Raw genomic sequence first — 16641 nt, forward strand, 5'->3', positions numbered from 1 at the left:
GTATCACTATTTGGAGTTCTCTTCGGATGAATTGAAAATATTCTAATTTGGACAGGAGTTATAATGAAATCTCACATGAGAGCTATAATAATTTCCACATTGAGATTAACTTTAATTTATATTAGGCAGAACAGTGCCATTTTTTTAAGCACTAAGGGACTCCAGGAAAGGTTGGTTGGTGGAGCCAGTTTTTCCAAAGAGATTTTCATCTGCCTCAAGAATTTTTTTTCTTTTTTTTTTTACTTCCAAATTCACTCAAGTTGTGTCTATCCCTAAATTTCATTAACAAAGATAAGAATTTGTTATTTGGCAAAGTATTTTGTCTTGTTTATGTATTAATAGGTATCTAAAAGTAATCAAAACATTTATATTTGCATGTTATGAATAGCCTTTATTGAAAAGAATAAGAGTTGATGAAATAAGTTTGTTCTGGAAAACATAGATTGTATAGCTTCCATCCCCTGACAACCAACTGAAATTTTGTGCCTGGTACTCCAGCGTAATTATTTCTTGTGTGCTGGATGATCTGCTCCTTCTCAAGGTCACCAAGAAAGGAGGAACAAGATGATAGTCCATGAAAACAAAACCAACCTAAATCCTACAGAGAGGAATTAGGCTTTTGAGATTGCTCTAATTTCACCCTTGTAGGAGATTTAGCATTTGAGCAATAAAATGGGAGTCCACATTGCAGGTTCTGTTGCTCTTCTTTCTCAGAGAGATCTATTTCTTTAGCCATTTTCGTAGAATCCGGAAGATTTTTTCTAGTGCTTGAATTAGTTCAGCTGAATCAGTATCCTTTTGTTCGAACACATCTGCACAATGTACCCCACCTAAAAGGAGAAAGATAAATGTCAGAATACTTACATACCAAGCATCCAAAGACCAAATGTCCTTAACCCCCAGCTACATGTTAGACCCACTTTGAACCCTGTTCAAACAAACCAATACCTGACCCCATTCTTCAGAGGTTCTAATTTAATTCGTCTGGGGTGGAGGTAGGTAACAGCAACTTTCAAAAGCTGGTTAAAAGGTGATTAAAATGTGCAGCCATAATTGAGAAAGAGAATTAATTTACTAATATAATGGACTTTGAATCAAAGAAGTAAGCTCCTTTGTAGATTAAGGAATGGTAAATGCATGATATTTATTAAAATGAGTTATTGTTGATGTCTATGTAATCCTCTTGTGCTACAAATTAATGAATGGTTAAAGGTAGTAGATTTAGAGAGTAATGATTTTAGTTTCCTTTTTGTTCAATTCAAGTGTGATATAACTTAAGTTCCATCTGAAGAAGTTACACAGTGTGAATCTCAGTGAGTTTCATTTTAGAAAGCTTTCCCAGCAGTCTACTGGAGTTGCAGGGTACCAGGTCCAAGAGCAGACTGTTCAACTTTGAGACATTCTGCAACCTGGCTGTTATACATACAGTAAGCTTGAAATTGGTCTTGATGGGAATACTTACACCATGAAAATCAGCAGAGGCTAAAAAACTCAGTGTTTTTGTTTTTTGTTCACCTTGAGAAGAACGGATTGATAAACATATAACATGTAAGCATAAGATCAAACAGACAAAATTTGATGAGGACTTAAATATTTGTCAAATCCTTCATTTTGCAGATGTGGAAACTACATCTCAAACAGTTTAAGTGACTTGTTAAGAACATTGCTAAGGATTGAGCCCAGATCACCAGAAGATCTGTCACAGGCTGGAGTATATAGCAAATGCTGTCAAATTTGAGCTCAGGGTTTTACAAATAAGCATCCAACCAAAGCAAAAACATAACAAAATGGAAAAAAAAAATTTGCCTTAAAGTCCAACTCATGGTGACCCTATATATTTCAGAGCAGAACTGTGCTCCATAAGGTTTTCAATGGCATGATCTTTGGGAAGCAGATGGCCAGTTCTTTCTTCTGAGGCATCACCAACCTTTCAGTTAGTAGCTGAACACGTAACCACGTGCACCACTCAGGGATTCCAAGCATCCATCCATTCAGCATTATTTATTTTAGGGCAAGGTGTATTTGCTATTACCCACAAATTTCCTTGCTGTCGAGTCAATTCTGATTAATTGTAATCCTTCTGGAAAGAGTAGAACTGCCCCATAGGGTTTCCAGGGCTGTAATCTTTAAGGAAACAGACAACCGGATTTTTCTCTGCTGAGCAGCTAGTGGGTTTGAATGATGGCATTTTGGTTAGCAGTTGAGTGTTTAACCATTGCACCACCAGAATTCCTTATTTTTTCTTAAGACAGTGGAGTACTATTCACCCACTGAGAAAACAATAAGACAGACTTCTATATACTTAGATGGAGAGATCGCCAGTTAATACTGGTAAGAGAAACAGGGAAGGTATCAGACAGTGTATATATTATGCTACCTTTTTCTCAAATGGATGAGAATATATATGATAGTATTTGCCAAAAGCCGAAGCCCTGGTGGCACTGTGGTTAAAGCACTCTGCTGCTAACCAAATCTGGCAAGTTTGAAACCAGCAGCCATTCTGCTGAAAAATGATGTGGAAGTCTGCTTCTGTAAAGTTTTACAGATTTGAAATCATTTTGAGGAAGTCCTACTCTGTCCTAAAGGTCATTATGAGTTGGAATCAAATTTCTGGCTATGAGGTTTTTTTCATTTTGATTTGAAAAAAATAGAAATACTAGAAAGATGACCAAGAAACTAATAGAGATGGCTCCCTAACAGCTTAGGAGGGAAACAGGGCAGGAAATTTAAGCCTTCTATTTGTAGAGAAATAAGCAAAGCCCATCACAAATGACAGATGGTTACAAACTATGGAGTTTCCTATAAACATAAACAATTTCACGAAATTTCAAGTTCAGATTAGGTGACACCTGACTGTGATGAGATCAGGTAGAAATAAGACGTACTGTTATCGTTGTGAGCATAGATGAAAACAATGACACCCTGCATCCATAAGGAGTCCTGGTTGATGCAAATCATTTGCCCTGGCCTACTAACTGGAAGATTGGCAGTTCAAATCCACCAAGAAATGCCTTGGAAGAAAGAAATGGCAATCTACTCCCAGAAGATCACAGCCATTGAAAACCCTATGGAGCACAGCAGTACTCTGAAACACTTGGGGTCAACATAATTGGAAGCCAGAACTGGTTATTATTATACAGCCAAAGTAACAACCTATCCTTTTCTCCAGGCTGACATGCATAGCTACTACTTTTCTGCCTTGACAGCTCTAGCCCCTCTTTGTTCCTCCTGCCTGCTGAATAAAAATTATGATTATTGATCACTGAATTGCCTCAACTGACTTAAAGCACTTAATTTTGACCAATGGCCAAATCTGAACATGCCAGTATATGAAATGGTAGTTCTGATGCATACTGAAATTATGAATATCCAAGAATACATAAGGAAATTTTAAAAAAAGTAGGTGATTATACCAACTTGATTTTATTATCTAATATAAAGAGTCATAAAACTGTATTTTCAATGACCACAAAACACTAAGTGAACACAAGACCCATTAGAAATGGGATAATAAGAGATGCAGAAATGGAAGTGAAGTGGAAGAGGCATATTTCTCTAAAAAGTTTTGTTCAGTACTTCAAATTCTACTCTAGTTATAGATTTTTTTTTTTTTTTTTTTTTTCCGGCTAACGTGAAGAACCTGAAGATAAGACTTTGACATTCTTGCTGGGCTCTCTTAACTTCATTTCTATAATTTCTCATTCAGCAAGTAGTCTCTGAACATCAGCCATATAATAAACACCATGGATTCAAAAATGAGTAAGATCCATTCACAGCGATCTGGGAGATTGGTTCCTAGAGGATGAATCCTAAACTTCCCCTTTGCTTTCTCAATTCTGTCTAGACATCTGTGATCCAGGAAAGCTTTCTGTATAGTCGTTTGATCAATGTCTGTCTCACATGTATGATGAGTAGCTCCTAGGGGCAGTGACTGTGTACACCCTTACCCCCCTAGTGTCCAGCACAGCATCTACCACAAGTAGACCCTCCGTAAATACTTTTAAATGAATGAATTTGAGTACTCCATCTTACTAAGTTCCGTGAAAAATAAGGATTTACAATAGCTTTCTCAGGTTTTCAAGGCCTTTTTGAAATCATAAGAACTTATATCTCCAAAAATCTTGGAAGGCGGGTGGCACAATGGTTAAAGAACAAGACTTTTAGTGAGACTCCTTGACTTTGAATACTGGTCCTATTACTTATTACACTCGGAGTCTTAGTCTGGTTGTCTTAACCTCTGTATGAGTCCTCTGGTGGTAACATCAGAAAGGTTGGAGGTTCAAATTCATCCAGAGGTACAACAGAAGAAAGGCCTGACTATCTCTCCAGAATAGATCAGTGATTTAAAACTCTACGGAGCATAGTTCTACTGTGACACACATGGGATGCTAAGGAGTCAGGGACAACTAGACGGCAACAGCTTTATTAGTTTTAAGTTCCATTTTCTCATCTGTAAAATGCAAAGTGTGTTAACAATTACCCTTGATTTTTAGGAGGATATAATGAGATTACACTTGTAAAGTGTGACCTGCAGTGTTGAATGTGGTAGCCACCATGAGCTACATGTGGTTTTCTTGTCACCGTTACGTGCCGCTGACAAAGTTCTGACTCATAGTGATCCTGTGTACAACAGAAAGAAACATTGCCCTGTCCTGCGTCATCTTCACAATTGTTGTAATGTTTTAGCCCACTGTTGCAGCCACTGTGTCAGCCCATCTTGTTGAGGGTCATCCTCTTTTTTGCTGATACTCTACCAAGAATGATGTCCTTCTCTAGAGACTGGTGCCTCCTGATAACATGTCCAGAGTATGTAAGACAAAGTGTCACCATATTCGCTTCTAATAAGAATTCTGGCTATACTTCTCCAAGACAGATTTGCTCATTCTTCTGGCAGTGCAACGTATATTCAATACTATTAGACAACAACATAATCCAAAGGCATGGACTCTTCTTAGGTCTTCCTTATTCATTGTCTAGCTTTCACATGCATATGAGGCAAGTGAAAACACCATAGATTGGATCAGACATACCTTTGTCCTTAAAGAGAAAGCTATGATTTTTAACACTGTAGAGAGAGATTTTGTAGCAGATTTGCCCAATGCAATGCATCATTTGATTTCCTGACTTCTACTACCATGGGTGGTGATAGTGGATCCAAGTATAAAGAAATCCCTTACAACCTAAATCTTTACTCCATTTGTCAGGATGTTGCTTATAGATACAATTGTGAGTTTCCTTGTTTTCTTTATGTTGAGGTATATAATTCATATGGAAGGCTGTGGTCTTTGATCTTCATCAGTAAGTGCTTCAAGTTCTCTTCACTTTCAGCAAGCAAGGTTGTATCATCTGCATATCACAGTTTGTTAAGGAGCCTTTTTCCAATCCTTTTGCCTCATTCTTCATATGGTCCATGTGTGGGTATAGATCACTTGAAATATGGCTCATTCAAATTGATATGTGCCTTAAGTAAAATACACACTGGATTTTGAGTGCTTAGAATAAAAAAAAAGTAAAAATCATGTTAACTATCCTCTTATGTTAATTATATGTTAAAATGAAAATACTTTGAATACATTGTGTTAAATAAAATATATTCTCAAAACTAACTTCATTTTGTGTATGTTTGCATTTACTTGAAAATTTTATGTTCTTCAACTGTATAGCCCAAATTATACTTTTATTAAATAGCATTGGAAAAAATGGTGGCTAGCCCTGGTGGTGCATTGATTAAAGCACTTGGCTGTTAACCAAATGGTTGGAGGTTTAACTACCAGTGGCACCATGGATGAAAGAAGTGGGGTCTGGTTCCATAAAGATTTACAGCTTTGAAAACTCTCTAGGGCAGTTTTATTCTGTCCTGTATGGTTGCTATGAGTCAGAATCGACTTGATAGCAATGAGTTTGTTTTAGTTTTTGGTAGGTACAAATCAAATTGGATTCATTTAAAAAATAAGTAGAACCATTGTAAAATTTAGTGTTAGGCATTAATTCAGAAGTAGAATACAAAAGATTTGTGTTTGTATGTTAACATAGTTCTATGTATAAGAAGAGTTGTCTAGTGCCCTTGGTATATTATCATTGCCTATTCCAAGCTATTTATGTATTCTTTCTCAGAGTTACCAATCAGTAAGCAATTTTTACATGTCAGGCTCTATAAGAAATATTTTATACTTACCATTTTATTGAATAATATAGTCCTATAATTTGTGAATCTACCACCTGTCAGTTTGTCATCCTGTGGTGGCTTGCATGTTATTAAGATTCTGGAAGTTATGCCACAGATATTTAAAATACTAGCAGGGTCACCCATGGAGGACAGGTTTCAATGGAGCTTCCAGAGTATGACTAGAGAGAAAGACCTGATGATCTATTTGTAAAAGTAGCCAATGAAATCTCTATGGATCACAATAGAGTTATTGTCTGATATAGCACTGGAAGATGAGTCCCCTAGTTTGAAAGACAACACTAGACTCCAGAATACCAGTAATCATAATGGTTCTTTTGTACACGGCATTGCTATGAACTTTAGCCTACTTGATGGCAACTAGCCATAAAGTTTGTGATTAATATACGTAATGTGTAATACATAATGTCTTTTATTTCAAGACCAACTTCATGGTTTCTATTATGGCATTATACGTCACCCATGTTTGACTGTGAGAGAAATGGTAGTCAAAGGAAGTATACAGGAATTGTATGTTACCATGTCACAGCTAAAGTGAGCACCTCCTGCCTCGGTATATCCATGGGATTGTAACTCAGTTCTGAACATTATCTGATATGTGTTGGTGGGGAAAGCGCAAGGATACCTTCAGAGAGAGATCAGAAAACTAGAAAATCTTCTAACGTCTGATGTTTCTGAAAGCAACACTGATCCTTTAAACCTTAAAACTCCCTGACCTGCTCTGATGGAATAAGAACTTGCATTAATCATGTTTCTTCTCATTTGTCTTCATTAAGGCGTTGAAAATATCCTCCCACCTATCTCCTTGACATTTTAATTAATCTCTAACAGAATTATAATTTTCCATTAAGATGTGATCTCATCCTTGATATCTATGCAGAGGCAAGAAATGGGCAAGAACAAAGTATCAGTCTTGTTCCTGTTGGGATCACCTTTAGGCTGTGTCTACTTTACAATACAAGAAGGGACATGAGACTGTCTTGGTACTGAATTTGTAGTCACCAAGCCAAAAGGACCGAAACCATTACGAGGTTTGGAAAAGGCATTACCCTCCGCAGCAGGAATTCTTGTTAGGATCTCATCTCTGGGAGGTACCATAGCAATAGTGCCTTCGGTTTTCACTAGAAAACCAAAATGACCTCATCCAACTTCTTATAAGTTAGACTTTCAGGCAAAAATTGATTACTAGCAGCATATACACTATCACATACACTCATACATACACACACAATGTGAATGAGAGAAATTTCGGATTAGCTGGAGTGAGAATAGATGAAGGATACTGCTTGAATGTCTTTTGAACTATTGCAGGAGAAGATACAGAGAAGTTTAAGAGCCAGGTAACAGAAATTTGACAGTGTCCTTGATTTGGGTTGGATAATTGTAAGAATGGTTACTTCAATCCAGGAACTTTCTCAAATTCCTGCCTCTAAGACTATAAACCTACTGTGTTTTCCCTCATGCTTAAGTTACTTGCTCCTTTTACAGTAGAGCCACCTGTGAAGGCAGGTCTCCCGTGAGTTGCCCGACCCTTTCTTTTCCTGACTTCCTTTAGTATGACATCTTTCTCCTTAATCCTATTCCATTCAACAGTAGCTTTTTTTTTTCTCTTCCACTCCTCACGGTCAAGGTGTTTAAGATGGCTGTTTCTGTTTCTTCAATCCCTCTATTTCAATATGCTTTATCCTGACTTCTACTGACTCATCCAGAATAACACGCAATGAGAGTGGTCAAAGTGACTAAATCCAATGACATTTTTGACGTTTTCATATTAAATTTTGAGGGTTTTTAAGCCAAAAATCACGGTGAAGGCTTCTGTAAATGTTACGTTAGCATAATAAACAGCAGATTGTATTTTGCAGTGAAAATACTCATTTTATCCAGGACTATAGATAATTGATATTATTTTAAAACGAATTTCAGTAACCTCAGCAGGTAAAATGGATCACATGGAAAGATGGTGTGATCCAAGAAAGGTTACTAATGTAAGAATCAAGCTGTTGTGCTGGTGGGCACTGATTTATCTAGTGTTCAGAGCCTTTAGACAAAACAACTTCTTTTAATGAGCAATTACATTCACAAAAGAAAATGACCTTATATCACTTGATTATATGAAACCACACACACTTCTTATTTAAAAAAAAAAAGAAAACACATGGACAATAGTACTCAAATGGTTAATTTAACAGGCACATTAGACGTCTATGTTAATTACTACTTTTTAACGTGTTCTATTTTAGAAACCAGCCAGAAGTTGAAATACTAGTGAAGACTAAATGACCTACTTATCACCTGCTTAGAAGTATTTTCTGCTTTTTGTCAATAACAACATCAAAAGCAAATTATTAACGTTATTAATGGCTAACAGTCAAGTCTGCCCCAAACTCTTGGAGACCCCATACACAACAAAACTAAATGCTTCCTGGTCCTGTGCCATTTCTGTGATCAGTTGCAGATCAAACCATTGTGATCCCTAGGGCATTCATGGGCTGATTTCTATAAATAGATCATTTTAATCTGGAAGTTCCATTGAAAACTGTACATCATAAAACGCACAAACCTTTAAGGACAGGTTGGTAGTGGCTGTGCATTATGTGTATTGTCAGGGAATCCAAACCTGTTTCCCCACAATGAAGGCAAGAATTCAACCACTGAACCAATTTAGCCTCCTTCATTTGTTAGGCCGTGCTGATATACTTCATCCTATTTATAGGTCTTTGACTATTTACAATGTGTTACCTTTAATGAAGACAGCAGGCAAATCTTTACTGATATCCTTTGTGATTCCCAGAACATGCCAAGGATCAAAGGAACCACTGGAAAAGATGATTTTGCTTCCTGTCACGTTGAAGCCACCATAGTGCGCATTGGTGGACAAAACACCCATGTTCAGTGAATCATAATTGAACTGAGGGCCAAAGAAATCAGAACATTGTTGAACAAAATAACTGCAAAGAAAATGAGACACAATTTTAGGTGCTGGAAATCAGGGTTCAGGTACGTAGGAAAGACATCTACGCAAAGAGTGTGTGTTATTTATTTAGTTGTTTTGTTTTCCCCTGAGAATCTGAGTTACTTAAAATAGCTAAAGAAGGATTTCTTCAGTTTAAGAGAGAAATGTATCTATTGATGTAGCTAGCTAGCAAGCTGTCTTTCCAAGTCCAGCCTTTCCTCCTGTGAGGTCTTTGATTCAGTAAACACAGAGGAATGTGGCCAAAGACGTACTTGTCTGTTGGACTGTCCGTCAAGTTAATGCACCACCTTAGCAAGGAGGCTATAGAAACCACATGCTATGGTTTTCTGGAATCCACCCAGGGATTCAAAACAAAAAAGCAGAAAACACTGTTCTTTGTCTTCCCAATTCCATACTTGAACTTGGAGTAGTACCACTGTGGAAGGAAGGAAACTGAATGCACAGGCTGCCAGCCTGATAAAGAAGAACAGACTACAGAGGCAGTGAAAGTGAGAGACTACCTCCAATGCAGAGAGGCAGGCCCCAGAGCTACTGGAACCCACCCAATTCTAGTTGTTCTAGCCTGAGTGTTTAGAACATCAAACAGAGACTAAAAAAGGGGACCAATCAAAAGGAAGATTTCTCCTCCTGTGTCCTAGGAGCAAAAGCGATATGCAAAGAAACAAAGGGTTGAGAATGTAGATGGCCTTCTCTCCACACTGGTGGAATAGACACCAAAAGAAGTGAGGCTACAGTAGGTGTTTGCCCCAAAACAGGTACCTTCACCATAGACATCACTGTTAAAAAATATGGTCCACTTGACATAGGCTAAGTCCTAGCACTTTTCCTCATTAGAGAATTGGACCTTTGGATTTTGATAGGAGAAAATATAGACTTCATGTCCGGAATCATATCTTGCTCCACAAACCCAGTAAATATGAACAAAGGATCACAAAACAATGAAAATAAAGTTTACTAAGAGTTATCTGTCTTGCTTCATACAACTAGCAAAGCTTCACTAACCAAAATCCAAAAGTGATGGAGAACTTGCTTTCTTTAGTTGCAACTTTGCTGTTACCAATGACCCTTAATTAGATTTTTCAAATGAACACTGAAAGTATGTTCTTGGTTAAAAAGTGCTAGATAAAATGATCTTCTAATGCCAGCAGGTAAGACTGACGCTCCTAGTATATTTATTCTTATTCATGCTCTAAAGCCTATAGAGTGTTTTCTGGCTGCTATTAGTTAAGTCAGATTTGGAAATCTGAGATTTGGTTCTACATATATTATTGGAATTATTTTTGATTTCTCAAACTTCCATCTAAAATATTTCTACCTTAAGTTTTATCAATCTGAAATTCACCAGTATGATCAATTCAAGTCAGGAAAAAAAAAGGAAGAAGAAAGAAGGACGGAAAGAAGGAAGAAAATGAGGGAGGGAGGGAGGAAGGGAGGGAGGAAGGAAGGTAGAGAGGAAGGAAGGAAAGGAATGGAGGAAATGTAGACAGGAAGGGAGGAAAGGTAGACAGGAAGGGAGGAAAGGTAGACAGGAAGGAAGGAAAGGGAGGGAGGGAGAGAGGGAAGGAAGGAAGAAAAAACCTGCAATCATGGTTTCTAGTGACAAACAGAAGTCAAAACAGAACCTTTACCGGAGAGGCATCCCAGTGAAGGGCTGGTTCTTTGAATCCGTGGTGTGAAAGAACCCAAATTCAGTGCAACACTGGTAGAAGAATTGCCTGTCTAGAAAACAAAACATCAATTGATTTAACCAGAAATGATATTTTTGTCAATTACCAAATAAAAACTTAAAAGATTTCAGTACACAAATTTACATGATGTTCGTGACATTCTAAAACATATTTGATCTCATCATTATCTATACTTTTAGTCATATCCAACATTTCCAGAGCAAGACCTGAAACTCCGTCCAATGAGAAAGAGATTCTGGCAAGGTCCCCCCATGCTCCTAAAGGAATCCTATCTTTTTTCCTCAGGACCATCTTCTTGAGCACCTAGATTCTGTCCTTCTTTCCGCCCTCGATTTCCAGCTTCTACTGGAACACGCTCCATTCTGTCTGTATCTGCCTCTAGTTAACTCCCCTTCAGGATGTCACAGGCTCTTCTCCACAAAGTTTCTTGAAGAAAGGATGCATACGCAATGCCCTTGTGCCTCACCATCTCTACATCTTCAGTCGTGCTATAAGTACAAGTTCTCCCCCAGAGGTTACCAATATTGGTGGGATGATATAGACCAATTCATCAACTTGTGGATAATAACTGAGATGTTCAGTTTATTTAAAGTCTAGCAGCTATGTTAAGGATTCACGAGTCTTTGATCAATTTAGTTAAACATATTAAAAACTATTCACACTACAAATAGCTTGAAGTTGTAGTTACATTTGATGTTAAACAGGCTAATGATAGAGAGAGGGTTCCTGGGTGGTGCAAAGGATTTTTACTTGACTACTAACTTAAAGGTTGGCAATTTGAACCCATCCAGCAGTGCCACACAAGAAAGACCTGGTGATCTTGTCCTATAAAGATTACCGCCAAGAAAACCTAAGGTACATTTCTGTTCTATAACACATGTGGTTGCCATGAATCGAAATCCACTGGACGGCAACAGATTAGGTCATTTCAGAGTGCAACCACATTTGGAGAACTACTCTATATAGAATTTGGAGTGGTGTGAAGTATTTCATTGGCACCAGTGATGCTAGATTAGTGTTGAAAAGTACTAAGGGTCACGTTTCTGTGTTCTGCTTCTTGCAATCCTAAGCATTTGGTATGTCTGAATCTTTTACTAAAGTGGTTTAATCTGTGTATGTCCAACTCCTCTACTTATTCACTCTCTGTACCCATGCTTGAGGAAACCCTTTAGCCCTTGTTATTTTCACTTCTCATTTTCACCAGATAATACTTTACCTATTCCAGGATTGTCGTAGTTGATGGAAGAGTCCAAGTAGACTTCCAGTTTCCTTCTGTAATGTGCAGGAAAGCAAAGCAAATATTCATGCTTGTATATTAAACGTGCAATTCTAAGGTATCTATAGTATGGTGAACCCAGTGAGGTGTTAGTCATCGTGTCACAAAGTTCATCCATGCTGAATGAAATCTGTTCACCCTGCAAAAATCAAGATTCCAGTTATCCTTAAGACAATATACATGAGATGGCTTTCGGCTCCAAATGGAAAAAAGAGCTCCAAAATTATTTTCAATGCTTTAAGTGATTGCTTTCAATTCAAATAAGTTACAAATAGTCTTTGGTGACTTGGCCTAAAGATCAACTCCTGAAAACTATCAGCTCACTTGTATGGGTTTGCAGAGTCTACTAGAAGCGAGTCAACCTCCTTTGTGCAAGATACATATCTCATAAAAGCACTTGGTTTAACAAAGACTTTTGTATTCAGGTAGCTATTTTGTTTGGAATTGGTAACAAATAAGCAAGCTTTGATTTAGCATGCAGTATCTTGCCAGATCAATGCTAGAAACTGTGGGAGGTGTAAAAGGTGAGTGCCAAGGATCTAGCCTAAGAAGACAAGATACATAAAATATGAAAACAGTAATAAGTGACTCCGGGATTTCTGAGAGAGTTTTGTGAGGACTAAAATCATGAGAAAAGCTTCTTGAGGAGGTAGGAATTGATGTGGACCTGGAAGATGGTATAAGGTTTAAATAAACAGAAGTAGAGTGCATTTGTATGATTTTGTTAATATGAAGTATCTCGAATAGACACAGGTGTAGAGATAAGGGTTTAATAGTGTTTAAAGGCAAAGGGAAAGAAAAAGGGGAGAATAATTATTTAGGTAACACAGAGTTGTTGTTTAGGGGGATGGAAAATTTGGCAATGCATATTGGTGATGGTTGCACAACATGCTTAATGTTATTGTTTTTTACTGAATTGTACATTTGAGAAATATTGAGATCCAAGTGTTAGGTTTTTATATTTTTATAATAATAAAAATTAAAAAAAAAAAAAAAACTAGCATTCATTTTAGGCAAGGGGAACAACATGTCTGAAGAAGTGGTGGCAAGGATGTGCAACGTCTATGAGGATGATGAGTAAGCCTGGTTGTGTGACACTGAATTAGCTACTTAACTGTCTGAGCCTTAGTTTGCTCATGTGCTCCATGTAGACAATAAGAAAAAGCTACTGAGAATAACCGATAAGTTTCCTGAGAGCATTAAATGAAAGCAGTCCTTAGGATAATGTCTGGAACAAAAGTCTTTCAATAAGAAGCAGCATTGTTTTCATTATAATTATTATATTTCTTCCTCCATTTTTCTTTTTTTAATTGTGGTAAGGGTATAGGAATTAGAACATATGCCATTTCTGTCATCTACATATACATATAATTAACATTTATTAATTACAATTACCACGTTCAATAAAACAGTTTTTTTGTTTTAGTCAAGAAAACTAAAACAAAACAAAACTGGAAATATCTATTTATTGTAGAATGTGGTCAGATATAGACCTCTTACATTTTTATTGATTATCATTTTCAGAGTGTTCAAGGTCTGTGTAGAAAAGCTTTTAAAGGAACAATAACAGTTTTCATTTCAAATATGCCACCTATTAAGAACCACAAAAGTTTTAACGTGGATGAAGGTCAAATCTGTTGGCAGAATTATACTTCCCGATTGACACTTAGTGAATTGTCTGTGGATTTAGGAATCTCTAATGCCATTTTTTTTTTTTTTTAATGCCATACTTGGAGTTCCTGGGTATTGCAAATGGTTAACAGGCTCAGCTGCTAACTACAAGGCTAGAGATTCAAGTCCACGCAGGGGTGTCTCAGAAGAAGGGTTTAGCAATGTACTTCCAAAGAATCATCTAACGGAAACTCTGTGGGTACAACACTACAGTGACACACACAGAGACACTATGAGTTGGATCGACATGACAGGAACTAGTTGATTAAACCCTACATTTGTACAGGAGATCTGAAGCTGGACACCAACACAGAAAGGGTTGCTAGAGAAAATGAGTGTGAGAAAGGAAACATAAAAAAAAAAAAAATCAAACCCAGTGCCGTCGAGTCGATTCCGACTTACGGCTACCCTATAGGACAGAGGGAAACCCTGGTGGCGTAGTGGTTAAGTGCTACAGCTGCTAACCAAAAGGTCAGCAGTTCAAATCCGCCAGGCGCTCCTTGGAAACTCTATGGGGCAGTTCTACTCTGTCCTATAGGGTGGCTATGAGTCGGAATCGACTCGACGGCAGTGGATTTGTTTTTTTTTTTTGGTTTTTATAGGACAGAGTAGAACTGCCCCATAGAGTTTCCAAGGCGCACCTGGCAGATTCGAACTGCCGACCCTTTGGTTAGCAGCTGTAGCACTTTACCACCAGGCCTCCAGGGTTTCCAAAGGAAACATATTTACTCTTTATTATCTCATTTTTCTCACTTTTCATAGGACTTTCTTATTGTAGGATTATGGGGAGGGGTAAAGAGAGCCCTGGTGGTGCAGTGGTTAAGAGCTCTTCTGCCAACCAAAAGGTCTGCGTTTCAAATTCACCAGCCATTCTTCAGAAACCTTGTTGGGTGTTCTACTCTGTCTTATACGGTTGCTATAATTTAGAACTGATTGAACGTCAATGGGTTTGACTTTCTGTCTTTTTTTTTTTTTAAGGATGGACATTTGCAGTTAGTATGGACGACAGAGTCTTAAATTCCACTTAAATTCCGTAAGAATCTCATGAAGACCTGATGCCTGCTTCCCACTCTAGAGGTTTGGCAGTGAGGACAAGGAATCTGCATTTTTACCATGCCTTTCAGGTAATGTGCTGCAAATTGGTCCTCATCACAATTTTAGAAATTCTAGTAGAGCTGAACCCTCTTAGATGCTAATATTGAAAGAAGAAACTACTTTCTCCATGTGGTCTATACAGTGGCATTTCAGGGGATTTGGCTTGATTTGGCATAGCTGTTGAAAGGCCTGTTAAAAGACGGAACAGATTTGCAGTGTTTGCTTGAGTAAGGGAAAAAGCCTTGAAAAATCCATAATTTCCTGAGCGACATCTGAGTTCATGGCCTCACATTAGGTATCAAGGGATTAATACATATTCCTCTTTTCTACTAGGTTCTTCAAAGGGCAAATATAAATATCAAATTTCTTACTAGAGTTGTATGTTAGTTCAGCAGAAAAAAAAAAAAAATATGTATTTCAATCCACTTACCTTCCCCTATAGCATATAAAATTTTTCAAAATCTAAGTTTAGTGTATTATCAGAAAAAAAAAACAACTGGATTTTTGCATAAGACAATTCTATGCTGTAAAGGTTTTAAATGTGTAGTTGCCAATCCACATATTTCTAAGAATGTTCTAATATTTCAGTCATGAAGCAAAAGGTAGAATAAAGTCTCTTATAAACAACAATAACCTTGGAAATGTAAAAAGACAAAAAAAACACATTAAGGGTCTATCCTTGACAAAGCCATATCCAGTCGCTTCATAACTCAAAGCACACCTCAAAATATTAGCAGGTGTTATTCATTAAAATCACCAAGCCAACAGGTACTGAGGGAAAGAGCCTGCCTTGTGAAGATTTAAGTTTCAATTTTAGTGAGCACATGAGCTTCCTTTAAAGGTTCTTTCAGGAAGACACTATACTGCCATCACCTGCAAAACAGTCTTGCATCTTGGCTCTGCCTCATTTTGTCTGTGTGACTGTAGGCCAATCACTTGGCCTTTCTGAGGATCAGGGTCCATATCTTTAAATGTGGATATAACAATGCCCACCTACAAGAGTATATTAGAGTAATTGAGATAAAGAACACGCATGTGTCCTATAATATCCTATGCATCATTAAAAAAATGATCATAGTTGTGATCATTAAATGTGATATTTTCCATGACAGAATTAACATTTAATTTAGGAAAAAGAAAGAAAGAAGAAAGGGAAAAAGGAAGGAGGGAAGAAGAAAAAAAAAGCCATGAGGATAAATTTGTTAACTTAATTTGCAATCTTTTTTAAAAAGAAGTTAATAAAATGTAATGTTGGGAATGTATATATTATTACAGTAGTCAACATATAGGTTTTATTCAGAGAAACTCACACTGAAATTCTGATCACCCCTCAGTAGACTTGGGTCTTTGGGCAAGTGATTTCAAACTTGGGCTCTTCATTTGTAATATAGGACTAAAATAGAGATACTGTAAGAATTTCTAGTAGAAAAAATATACATTACTTAGTATAAGGTCTGGGGCAGGTTAAGCCCTTGGCCTGTGGAAGTTGTTATTACTATCATTATCTCATTATTATTGTTATTATTCGTTAACAATATGGAATAAGTCATGGCCCTTGGATGCTCATTTCTAGGCAAACTTATTTTGGTACAAGTCCTTATATTTGCAAACGATCAAACTGCATGATCTTGGGCTGACAAAACAACTACCAGCCTCAAAAGTAACCTCTAAGCTGTTTTCCAGACCATTGGGGGCTAGCCATATCATATTTGGCTTCTAGGTCCTGGAATGTTTGTTATCTTTGCTGAGAGTT

General features: G+C 37.3%; 1 protein-coding gene and 1 long non-coding RNA gene across 2 annotated transcripts in view; both read right to left on the minus strand.

Annotated features, from left to right (window-relative positions):
* Nucleotides 1-506: 506 nt before the first annotated feature.
* The window catches only part of LOC100667245 (putative serine protease K12H4.7), a 77531-nt gene continuing 61396 nt past the window's right edge, over nt 507-16641 (minus strand). The window contains exon 5 of the mRNA XM_064287394.1: nt 507-830. Within this exon, the coding sequence (XP_064143464.1) occupies nt 788-830 (43 nt within the window). The 3' untranslated portion in view covers nt 507-787. The remainder of the gene's footprint in view (nt 831-16641) is intronic.
* LOC135231525 (uncharacterized) lies at nt 9068-12129 on the minus strand. The gene is made up of 3 exons (XR_010322223.1): nt 12063-12129; nt 10787-10877; nt 9068-9132 (listed from the first exon to the last, which is right to left on the minus strand). It is a non-coding gene; the product is annotated as an uncharacterized LOC135231525 (long non-coding RNA).

The sequence above is a fragment of the Loxodonta africana genome, chromosome 6, assembly GCF_030014295.1.
Source record: "Loxodonta africana isolate mLoxAfr1 chromosome 6, mLoxAfr1.hap2, whole genome shotgun sequence".
In the NCBI taxonomy this organism is placed as follows: Eukaryota; Metazoa; Chordata; class Mammalia; order Proboscidea; family Elephantidae; genus Loxodonta; species Loxodonta africana.